Source organism: Pelophylax lessonae (assembly GCF_965119305.1).
Source record: "Pelophylax lessonae genome assembly, chromosome: 6".
In the NCBI taxonomy this organism is placed as follows: Eukaryota; Metazoa; Chordata; class Amphibia; order Anura; family Ranidae; genus Pelophylax; species Pelophylax lessonae.
The window spans coordinates 227,977,571-227,990,447 of record NC_138773.1 but is presented as its reverse complement, the minus strand read 5'-3'; the positions used below and the strand labels follow the sequence as shown (position 1 = coordinate 227,990,447).

The window sequence follows — 12,877 nt, the reverse complement described above, 5'->3', positions numbered from 1 at the left end:
CCGCCCCTCTTTTGGGGTTTGAATGTATACTCTACTGCTATTCCACTAAAACTGAGATATGGTTGCAGGAAGTAGGAGGGTATTGACTGAGGGGACCACCCCTTGAGGGTGGGATATGTTAAAGCTTTATTGTTAACATATTCTGTTGCCTAGCTACTCCTTCGGAGCAAAGTCTAATACCCCATATGTGACGAATATGAAGAGGCGGCGACTGTCGGAGGACTCAGAGAAAGGAATTTTACAGGTAAGATTTTACAAAAATTCCGTTTTTTTTTTTTAATTAAGCTGCTATATACTGTAAATAATATAATAAATGCTTATCTAGATAAAAGAGTTAATATTCCTTATAAGGTACAATATTACAATAGAAAAATCAGTGAATAAAAACGTCCATGTCAGCCATAGATATGAAATAGGGAGAAAAGAAAGACAACCTATATGTGTTATATGGACGTTTATAATCACTTATTTTTCTATTATAATATTGCACTTTATAAGGAATATTCACTCTTTTATCTGGATAAGCTTTAATTCTGTTTTTTGGCGGGCTGCATTGCATGGAATGGACACTGTAACTAGTACTAAGCTTGGCACTCACGTTTTGCTGCTTCTCCCTCACCTCGATATGACTCACTCCCTCACTCACTGACTCAGCAAGAAGGCAGAGAGGAAAGGAGGAGGGAGGGGGGAGGTCACGGAAGTGCCGAGCTGTGAGAGAGACAGAGAGGGCACACTGCTGCTTCACAGAGCAGACGGACCTCGCTGACAGTCGGGGAATGTCAAGAATGCAGCACAACTAATTGACGATTGTCATTATCGATTTAGTCGATTAGTTGTTTCAGCCCTACATTGTGGATTTTGATTCAGAATTTCCATCTATTAGGGCACGTAGTGCTTAGTTGAATTCATCCCCTGAAATGCGGTTGTGGGGTCTGAGGATGCTCGTTAGATGTTGTCCTGAGGTCCATGCACCATCTTATCAATATTCTCAGTTTCATCAATATTTGCGACCTCTTTTCCTGAATATCAATAGATTTGTGGATATCGTGTTTTGAATGTAGTATATAGGAACGTTTTTAGGTAGGTGTGGTGAGCAGGTTGTATAGAGGGGAAGACTGGGCCAAGGGGCAGGGGGGCAGTTGCCCACCGGGCTTCTCTGATGCCCCCTAAAACGGCTGCACCACTTCTGCCACAGACATGCCTAAAGGATTCCTGGTAAAGAGAAGTAAAATGTCCCCACTGCAGACCTACTGAGTGCGGGATGAAGTCAAGGACAGAGCACAGGCCTCCCCCCAGCATGGATGGTGTAAACTGTGTCTGACATGCCCCACTGGAGACTCTCCTTCCCCAGGCAGCCAAGACCGAGCTGTTCCAGCTCCCCCCCAACTGCCTGCTGCTGGCCAGGTCGGGAACCCAGATTTGGCCAGTGAGTAGAGAGTACCCAGAGCGGAGCTTCAGCCTGGAATGGAGGTCAAGAGGAGGCCGGGAAGAGGGAGAGATGGAGGGGGGCTGAGTCACTGCACCATGGGCCTCTGGTTTGTACTTGCCTCCTAGGCCGAAAGTTGCCAGTCAGCCCCTGGTTGTATATTATATATATCTGTCCTCACTGGACTTAAAGCTGTCTGAAATAGTGTTGTGGTGGGTAGCAAGCTAGTTTGGTCTTTATCAAGGATGCTATCTGACTATAATGGAATGAGGGGACATTTATTTATTTTATTTATTTTTAATGCTAGTCTCCATATCAAAAATGAAGAGGTTACTACAGTAACAAAATTCTCATACAGCAGAATAAAAATTTGGAAGTGATGTAACGTATTGTATTTGTATTGTATTTTCGGAGGAAAACTGTATTGATTAAATGAAAATCATACAATTTGGTACCGTATGAGAACATTTTTCGTGTTCAGATTTGAGACAAAAGCTGTGTACTAACGATCAAATTATTGTACGATCGCTTCTAAAGTGTTTTTTTTATTTTTGTACAATTTTCTGAACGTGTGTATGGGCCTTAAATATTGGCCATGCAATTTTTTTGGGACCTGTGACGTACCAGAAGATTGCAGGGAGGGAAGAGGGGGAGAGGAGAACTTCCGCTCGAGCCGCTTAGGTGGCCCAAGCGGAAGTGGGAGCGGGTACCTGTCAAATCTAGCTACCTGCTCTCCCCATAAAAAAAAAAAAATGGCATGCCAAATGTGGCATGTCAGGGGGGTCAGCGGTATTTAAAGCGGAAGTTCCACTTTTGGGTGGTACTCAGCTTTAATAAGGCTCCTAAACAGCTAAACAGCTTTGACAAGCCTCCTAAACAAAATGTGTAATTCCAGAAACTGACATTGATGATTTTTTCTCTACAAATGTCACTGATTTAAAGTAAAAAAAAACAAAAACGCCAGTTTAACCAAGCAATTCTAACTGAAAGCACCGATTGCTGGTTATGTACAACAAACAAACTTGTCCATGCTTCATGTACACGAAGCTCACAATCATTTTGAGCTTGGACTGTCATACTTTGCTTTTCCTTTGTTCTATTGCTCCCAGGCTCTGGTTCCTGGCTGTCATCCCCTTGTGTTTTTAGGGATTGGACGTGTGCCTTTAGAGGTTTGTTTAGTGTGATCTGAAAGTATTTTGCTTGTTGGACAATTGATTGGTGCTCATGCACTGCATGCTTCCTTGTTAGTGACACTCAATTACCCCTCGGGAAACGAGAAGGCCCGTGGATATTCAGAAAGGGACTGTTATTAGTAAAGGGAATTTTTACACCTCAGTATTTGGTTTTTACCCAATATTAGAAGTATGAAAATATAATATACAAGATGCTCATGCAAGCAGGTTTCTATTTAAAAGCAGCTCAGTACACACAAGTCACCAATGGGAAAACCCTGCATACTTACTGTTTACACCACCCCATCTTACAGCACTGCTTACCGCTAAAGAATATGGTGGTGATCACTCTCCTGCTCCAGCCTGCAGCCTCAATTGTGAAAGAGTACCGGCAGACTGATGAGGGAATCCTTCTGCTCACTTTCCTGTCTCCTCCTATCATCAAGTTCTTGTCACTACATGAATGAATTACCGTAATACAAAGTTACATTGTTTTTGTGTGTTTTATATCTGCTAGGAGTTCAGCTTCAACATTTCCTGGTGGTGTTGAGCAGCATTGCCTTTAAATTTTCTCTGTATTTTTTCCTAGGGCATTGTGGGCAATCTAGCTAGTGGGAAGTCTGCGTTGGTACATCGGTACCTGACGGGTACTTATGTTCAGGAGGAATCCCCAGAAGGTATGTGTATTCTGTGCACTTCATCCTCTTCGTTCGTAGATGTACAATGCTATTGCTGTGTAACAAAAGGTGATACATTTGTATCCACAAGAAACTTGCACGGCCAGCTCATCTATACATTTTAAGCCCATATCCATCATCTTCCAAATGTATACCGAATGCTTTTTTGGCCTGAGATGAGGCGGGATGCAGCAATTGTATAAATAAAATGTTTGTCTAGTATAAATTGTCCATGTACTATTAATATCATTAAAAAGTATATCTTTTCTTAACTGTGTACCCTTTTCCTTTCCCTATAGTAATGCTGGTCAGAGTTTTCAGTTACATTTGAGTGATTTTCCCTTTGTAATATATCAGAATGTCTCTTATTCCTCCTTACTGTCTTGAGTTAATCTACTGTCCCTGTCATGTAAGAGGTGTACCAGGAAACCTCCAGCCTCTCTATCTTGTACATGGTGCATCCTCGCCTGGTCTTTGACTGTCTAAGCTCCTTCTTTACCTCACTGCCTGTCCCGTTGGTTCTTTGCAGATATGGATGCAGGTAAATATACATTCTCTACAAGCTGAGGAGACAGAGAGGCGGCTGAGATATCTGACGTAGAGTTAACTCCTTTTCTGTGTTTCTTCATCTCTTCTCTGTTTTCCTTTGCATCTCCTAGTTTGGGTTATTCTCATCACACTCCCTGTGTTTTCCCGATGTTGCCCACTAGACTTTGTGTCATGTAGAAGCATCATTTGTCTAATGTTACAAAGTGTACTTGGGAATAGTGGCCGATGACCGGAATCCTACCTATGTAATGGAGAGGTCTTGGAGAAGGACTGTAAAATAATTTAATGAGTAGTGTTTGGATGTCTGCGTGTTACAGGCTGGCTTGGCTCTATCATGTAGTGTTGCAATGGAATTACACATGCTCAATTATTTAAAACATTTTTGGTAATAGGGAGGGTTATGGATTTTATATTTCAGGAGAGGTCTCTCCCAGCATCAGTAATGTGTGTCATTGGGGCAAACATGGAAGTGATCCTTTGTGTAGATGTTTCCTTCACATCACTGTTTCTTTCTGGCTTTACCAGAACTTTTTCTGGCTTTGCTTTCGATCCCATACTATTTATCTCTTCCTCTGTCGCTATGTCATCTATGATGTTTCCTGTTGTGCCTGCCTGTCCTAAGCTGTTTGCCTGTTGTGCCTGCCTGTCCCAGGCTGTCTCATGTTGTGCCTGCCTGTCCCAGGCTGTATCATGTTGTGCCGGCCTGTCCCAGGCTGTCACATGTTGTGCCTGCCTGTCCCAGGCTGTCTCATGTTGTGCCTGCCTGTCCCAGGCTGTCTCATGTTGTGCCTGCCTGTCCCAGGCTGTCTCATGTTGTGCCTGCCTGTCCCAGGCTGTCTCATGTTGTGCCTGCCTGTCCCAGGCTGTCTCATGTTGTGCCTGGCTGTCCCAGGTTGGCACATGTTGTGCCTGCCTGTCCCAGGCTGGCACATGTTGTGCCTGCCTGTCCCAGGCTGGCACATGTTGTGCCTGCCTGTCCCAGGCTGTCTCATGTTGTGCCTGCCTGTCCCAGGCTGTCTCATGTTGTGCCTGCCTGTCCCAGGCTGTCTCATGTTGTGCCTGCCTGTCCCAGGCTGTCTCATGTTGTGCCTGCCTGTCCCAGGCTGTCTCATGTTGTGCCTGCCTGTCCCAGGCTGTCTCATGTTGTGCCTGCCTGTCCCAGGTTGGCACCCATTTTCCTTGCCTGTCCCAGGTTGGCACCCATTTTCCTTGCCTGTCTCAGACTTTTGCCTGTTTTCCCTGCCTGTCTCAGGCAGATTCAAGTAATTTCTTTCTGCTCCATATTTCTCTTTCTTTGCCATTTCACCATCACCTCAATAGTTTCACAGTATCTTTTCTATTTTGTCTTTCCAATCTCGAGTTATTTTACAATTATTGCATGTCCTGGGCTTTGTCTTGCAGTCTACCCTTCTTTTATATGCATTATTTACTGTTATGTTTCTGGATCATCACTATTACATTTCAAATTTATATTCCTTCTTATCTTAGAAAAATGTCTTAATAATGTAGAAGTATAGAAAGTATATTTACTCAAAGGTGAGTTACAAACTGAATCAAATGAGCAGGCTACCACATCAAGCAGGCTCCATACTCACCACGTAACATATAACAAATTGAAGGATGTGTTGCACTTGGGTTGACAAGTAAAAGAGCAATTTATAAGAGTTACAGACTACACGTCCTTTCATTTGTTTTATATATATATATATATATATATAATATATATGTGTGTGTGTTAGTAAAAAATAAAGTGCGCCGAAGACCTCTAAAATTAGATCAATACAACAGCATATAAGTATTAAGTAACAAATAGTGCTGAAATTGGTGCAAAACAATTGTGCAAAAAAATGTCCAATACAATGATGTATCCAATTGTCCAAGAAAATGCAGTGCAATCGGAGACCAGAAAAGGGATCGCCACCACCAACACACGCCTCTTACCAAATCAATAGGACCATAGATTATAATTGTCGAATTTTCTCAAGCAGGCAGGTGGATAAAGATGATTGTCACAGGTGGAAGAGTTGACAACAGGCATTGGATCCCATGTGGACTCAAGAATAAATAAATAAAAAAGATCCCATAGTGAAGTCCATCAAACTCAATATAATGTTTATTGTTAAAAGTAGATGGCTACAATTACCATATGAAGGTCAAAATAAGTTGTGTAAGATGTATCGTTGCAGCAAGCTGCGGCTTTTCCAAACATCGCTCCTATGCGGCTCTGCATACGCGATGGCGTCACCTCGAAGCCACTCCTGACGTCTTTCGTCACCAATGACATCTACGGGGGACAGGCCAGGTGATGATCAAATAGCGCCTAAATATAGCAGAACCAAAAAGATAGCAGTAGTCAGGTTTGTTGGCCTGGCTTGTCTCCATTCAATCAAATCCAAATGTAGTAGGTTTGAGAAAAAGCACCATCTAGTGGGATAAAGTATTATTACTAAACCGACAACTTGCTGCATAAAATAAAAAGTAAACATATATCACCTTTTGATATTTATATGTTCTAAAATATATTGCCCTTAAGACAACATGATATAAAATCATACATACTATAAATGTATAAAACATTAAATCAAGTCTAAATCTAATAGGTTAGGAAAAGGTTAAAAATTCAGATCAAAATACAAACCTAGGCCCTCAAAAATAGTCAAACATCATCACATCAACTTTTGCTAATAAAACAATTAATGTCCCACTCTACATTAATTCCAAAGGGGACATTAGATTTAAGGGAGCAAATCCACGGGGTTTCACAACGTGAAGTCTCTCTTTTTGAAGAGTCCCCCCTCCCCCACGTCAAGGTGTAAAATGATCAATAGCTATAAAAATTGAATCATTAGGGTCCCTATTATGGACTGTGTCATAGTGTTTACAAACACTATGAGAGGGGAACCCAGATTTAATGTTGGTGATGTGTTCTTTTAATCTAACTTGTAGTTCACGGATCGTCCTCCCTATGTATTGTTTTACACATGGACAAACAATCCTGTAAACTACATTTTTAGTATTGCAGGTTATAAATTTGTATATACAGGCATACCCCATTTTAAGTACACTCACTTTACATACACTCGCGAGTACAGACACAGCCTGGTCAGCTTGACATGGCACTACACCCAAACCATAAGTGACAGGGATACCAAACTTAGGGAGCACCGAGAGGGGACCCAGGACTACAACATATTCTATTTGTGACCAGCCAGCTTGCCAAGGTAATCTACCATATTATAGTCCTGCATCCCCTTAACATGCTCCCCAAGCTTGGTGTCCTTGTCAGCAGTGCCATGTCAAGCAGACCAAGATTTCCTATGGAGCTAGTGTATTTACATGCATTGAGAAAAGAAAAAATGTATTGCTTCACTTTAAGTACATTTTCGTTTTACATACATGCTCTGGTCCCATTGTGTACTTAAAAGTGGGGTATGCCTGTAGTGTATTTCCTATTTGTTCAATTAGACTTAAATGAGGTAATTTTTGTACCCTTAAATTTATTAACTCTGCATACCTCACCTATGACCCAGGTAATAGCCCTAAAATCTTGATCTTGTTTGATTAACAGTATTGAGGGCCACAATATTACGCAAAGCTGGAGCTCCTCTGAACACTTCTTCTGGCTGGTGCAGTAATAATGGGCCCAAAATGGGGTAATTTTTAATAACAGGCCAGTGTTTCTTTGTGATCTTTTTCATGACCTAATGTTGGTTTGAGAAGGATGTAATAAAGGCCCACTGGAAAGAGTTATGATCAGACACATCAGAGGTTTTCCATTGAAGAAGAGAATTTCTAACTCTACCCGCTACTTCCTCTATAATGGTGTCTAGTTTGACACCATCATAACCCTTCGCTATAAATCTATCTCTATGCAATGTGGTTTGTTGATAATAATAATCTTCAATGTTCGTACAGTTAAGTCGGAGCCTTAAAAACTGAGTCTTGGGTACAGACTTGATCCAAGACGGATGGTGATAACTGTCAATTGCCAAAAATGAGTTACGATCAGTAGTTTTTAAAAATAGGATAGTTTCCAAAAAGCTATTTCTTACTCTGATATTCAAATCTAAAAAATGTATTGTATCTGTACTAGACTCACATTGAAGCAAAATGTCCCAATTGTTGGGATTAAGTCCAGCAATAAATCCACTCCAAGACTCAGCATCACCCCGCCATAGAAGGAGGATATCCTCTATGTAGCGACCCCAAAATACCAATTCAGCATAGATGACATCCTTCTCCCATTTGGCCATAAATAAATTGGCCATACTGGGTGCAAATTTTGCACCCATCGCAACACCTCGGTTCTGTATATAATCTCCCCCGAACCAAAAGTAGTTATGAGACATAGCAAACTTTAATAAAACCATTACAAAGTTTGCCTGTCTAGAAGGCAAAAGACTTCGGGTGATCAAATAATGGGATTTATTCCACTGATTATTGGACGTCCAGGTAGATGAATTGGATCCTTGTGCGGACACTCATTATTGTACCGCTCTCCAGCTCTTCATGAACAAATTGTCTCCTGCTACAGCCAGATATTGAAAATTTTGACTCATCAGTCCAGAGCACCTGCTGCCATTTTCTTATGTTTTCATGCATAGTCGAGTCACTTATGTATGTTCCCACATTGGAGGTATGGCTTTTTGTCTGCAATTCTTCCATGAAGACCACTTCTGGTCAAACTTCTCCAGACAGTAGATGGGTGTACCTGGGGTCCTAATAGTTTTGGCCAGTTCTGTGCTGATGGCAATGCTGGAAATCATCAGATGTTGAGGGGAAGTAAGCATTGATGTGTCTCATCTGCTGCATTAAGTTTCCTTAGCTGACCATTGCGTCTACGGTCCTCAATATTGCCTGATCCATGGTGCCCTCAAAGCTGAGAAATACAGACAGATACTATTCATCATGCCATATCATCAGGGAATTTATGTAATTGGCCACACATTTATTCTACAGCAGGACAACGACCCCCAAATATACAGCCAATGTCATTAGGAATTATTTTGGGGTAAAAGAACATGGTGTCCTGGAATTGTACCTAGAAGAATTGATGCTGGTTTAAAGCCAAAGGGTGGGCACACCAAATTGATTTGATTTAGTATTTTTTTTTTTTTGTTTGCTTATTTTGTAAAATGATAAAAATGTATAAAAAAAAAATATAAAAAACTTCTTCAAAATAACCTAGTATAAAATAGTGCTAGACTGATTCCAAGCTCACAAGTTATATATATATATACACTCACACAGCTTAGATTCAGATTTTATAGAAGCAGAGATTATGTATTGGTATAAGAATTCTTAGCATATATATTCTCAATATCTTGATTCTTCTGTTTAGTTTTGACTACACTTTAAGCTAATGGCCTCCTGTAGCTGTGGAGTCCTTCTGCGATTCTTAGTTGGTGACAGCTCTTCTGTACAGAACTGCTGGTTCTCATGAGATTAGTCGGTGTTCCTGCATCCCTTTGAGCCAGCTTCATGTCACCTGTTATGACAGCAGAGGTGCTGTGGGAGCCGACGAAAGTGGACAGTAAAGCTGGAAGTCCTGCCTGTCACTGGGCAAATGTATACCTGGGAAAGCCTACACAGAGATCTTATACCAAACGTTTAAATTCAGCAAGAGGAGGATTCTTACAGCCACTGCTTGACTGGTTGGCCACTGAGTACCTATCAGATTAGTTTAAAGAGGTTTTGCTTTTGCTGCTTGCAAAAAGATTCAACAGCAGCTTTTGCTATTGAATCATACATATATTACATAATGGCCTTCACTATATCTCAGGCAATCTGGCCTTTGTGCAGCTTTAATGATAGACCGTTGTTCGTATGTTTTAGAAATAATGTTTGCAAGGCATGCATAACAGCCCATTCACTTATCCTGCTATTCATAAGAAAAAAAATCCCTACCTGTTTCTGCAAAGTTGCTTCATTGGTCTGGTGAGCAAGCCACCGAATCTGTAGAAACAGGTAGGCGGTTTCTTTGACCTTTTGTAACAATTCTTTTACTGGCAAGATCCTACCAGGACAGAAATTCTGGTGTGCCAAAGGCCTAACAGTCAACTTGCAGGTGTTTTTCTCCTACTGTGGTCTCTTTTGTATCAGAGCCTAAGACTTGGGCTTACAAGAAATGAATTTAGTGATACCGGCCATCATTCGGTTCAGAACACTCAGGACATCTCTTGGCAGAAAGGAAGTACTGTAAGGGACAGCTCCAGACTGAAGAAAAATATTGCAGCAAAGGTTGTTTTTTGAAATTGGTTATTCATTTTTTTTTTTTGGAGTTTTGCTTTTTTTTACAAGTTTTAATTCCCCCTTCCTGGTCAGTGTCTGGTGCCAGATCTGCTCTTACTCTACTGATCATAACTTGGTGGTTATTCTTTGTAAGATGCAAAGATTGAACAGTATTCTGTACTCAATGATTCCTTTTGTAAGGTTTTTTAAGGTAGTGACGTGAGGAGGACAGTTAAATGTGGAAAATGGAGATAGATTCTAAATGTAATATGCTGGATTGCAACACTGGCTGCTGAAACGCTGGACTGAATACTTACCTCCCAAACTCCTGAAGTCCTGCCACTTGTTTACAGCCCTTCTAGGTCAGGGGTTTCCAAACTTTTTAAACAAAGAGCCAGTTTAAAAAAACTGACCCTATTTCCCCATCCACACATTCAAGGTGGATAAGGGAATCCTCCCACTGAGTCATTATAATCTGACAGCAAAGAGGCTTCCCCAACATCAGAATATAGTGATCAGCGTTGCAGGCTAAAGCCTGCGGCGCTGGTCAAGCGTGTTGAACAGGACAGATGTACAGTAGTCTTTCAGTAGATAGACTTACACCCACACAGTGCCCATACATTGAATGAAATTTGTCCAGTCCCTGCTAAAACGTCCACATTTTGATCCATGTATGGCCGGCTTAAAGAGAAAGTAAAGTGTTGTCACCCCCCCTGACCTGCAAAAAAAAAAAATGGCATAATGTACTAGTATGCATCACATGCTAGCACATTATGTGAAACCTGTAAATCAAGCCCTCGTTGTAGCCGCTGGAGGCCGCATCCATCTTCGCCCGTCTTCCTTCCGGGTCTGCGAACTCCGGATGTGTGACTGGCCTGCAAATGCACGTGGGAGCTGCCAGTCACGGCACAAGGTTTTTAAAAAAACAGCACGGGTGCCTGTTCAGAGCGCATGCGCCAATGACATCAACGGTAGCATATGCAGTAAAAATATCCTAAACGGTACATGTTTAGAAGTTTACAGTACCTATAGGTACAGAAAAAAAAAATCAATGGAAGTTTACTCCTGCTTTAAAGCATGCACCTGCAAAAATGAGCATGTGTCTGTCTTTATAGGTTCCCTTTAGGCTACATGCACACTGGATGTTCCCTAGATGGCAGCAGAAAAACGCTGGATGCTGGTAAACATGCACTGCGTTTAGCCACGTTTTTCTAGCATTTAGCAACATCCAGTGCTTAGGTTCAATTAGTTGGCCAGAATAATAATTTTTTTTTGGTCATTAAAATTAAAGTTCAAAACATGCCTAGCGTTGCCGCGCATTTAGATGCATTTACTTGCGTTTTGGCCGTGTCCAGAGTTTTTCTGGAAAATCTCTCCTCTCCTGAATGTGATTCTTCTGCGTTCAGGAGAGGAGCATTTAGCTGCTTCTAAACACAGCCTAAACTCTGGTAATAGTCTATGTGTGCATGGACTCGTAGGCTTTTATTGGGTTGTGTTCAAAAGCTTTGGCAAAAAGCTCCAAAAACGTGATTTTATGAGCAGCAGTCTGCATGAGGCCTTACCCGTGTACAGGTTTATTTAAACTGGCAAATGGTGTGCAGAAGGCAGCAATCAAAATAAAAACTTTCATTGCTTTGACTTTAGCCCTCGTTCACACCAGCAGTGTTAATCAAAGCAGTTCTGTTGCAAAAATAAGAGAGTTTGGCTTTACAGCCTTTGGCATCAGTTCACACCAACTCGCTACAATGGTGCGCTCAGAAAAAAGTAGGGCATGTTGCATTTTGGGCAGCGTGTTCTGGCAAGCTGTAATGCATTGCTACACACTACAGCGCATGAGGATTTCTTAGAAATAAAAAAAGCAAACAATTCAATGTGTTGTAGCAATACGTTGCAGCACTTGGCATCATTCACACATCACCGTAGCATACACTGTATGGTGTCACTAAGTACTTATTAAAGTTAATTCTGATTAGCTTCTATTAGTGAATTTGTTTTGTATTATTCCTGTTTGTGCTGATTTTGGTATTTGTGTGTACGGATACAGCTGCAGCCTCCGGCCACCCTCCTGTCCAATTCCCCAAAGATCTTTTTTTCCTCTTGTCTATTGGCTCACTGTTTCCTGTTTGATCAGAGCTGGCCTATAGGATTTGGCATTATTCTCGGCAGCTGTGACATGCCTTCTGTGTAGGTGGCTACAGCAGGGTCTCTCCCACACAAGATCCGCCATGGTAGGGAATTTCTAAATGATGCACATTTTCCATGTACAGATCTCTCTTGCACCCACAGGAATACACTTTTTCCGCAGTACATTGTAGTTGCTGGAGCCTAATGCAGTCCAGAAGGTCCAGTGCTATTTCTCTGAATTAAGATATTTACAGCATATGTTTTATACAGCCAGGCAGCTCTATTATAGTCAACCTTAGATCTATAAATCTGTCCATATTTCCTTACTTTTGTGTAGCCACAAATACTTCTCCAGCAAGAGACCAGAGTATGAATAAAGACTTGTAGACAAACATAACTGCCAACATCCTAAAATCATTTTCATAGGTAATTTGTTGCTGAACCAGGGTACAATGGACACATTTATTAAATTGTAATAAACTCAACTCTTGGTAAACTATTCAGTAAACAATAATGTACAGAAATAAATAGAATTAAAACTTTGAGGCTGATACATTCACCGACTGGACCCCCTTTTTTCTTTGTAACTGCCTTAAAAGAGAAGTATTGGCTTTTCTTTTATTTCTGGGTAATACTGGGTTTTAATGTCAATTTCAACAATGGGTAGCCACTGCCAGCGACATCTGCGAAGCTGATTG

At 41.3% G+C, this 12,877-nt stretch overlaps 1 protein-coding gene across 7 annotated transcripts in view; it reads left to right on the top strand.

Annotated features, from left to right (window-relative positions):
- AGAP1 (ArfGAP with GTPase domain, ankyrin repeat and PH domain 1) overlaps window positions 1–12,877 on the top strand; it is a 627,710-nt gene that overhangs the window by 353,514 nt on the left and 261,319 nt on the right. For 4 of the 7 annotated variants that reach the window (XM_082260665.1, XM_082260666.1, XM_082260663.1 and 1 more), the window contains one exon: window positions 3,188–3,275. In XM_082260665.1, the coding sequence (XP_082116791.1) occupies window positions 3,188–3,275 (88 nt within the window). Of the gene's footprint in view, window positions 1–3,187; window positions 3,276–3,804; window positions 3,817–12,877 lie in introns of all 7 variants that reach the window. The other 3 variants (XM_082260664.1, XM_082260662.1, XM_082260660.1) reach the window with 1 other exon arrangement.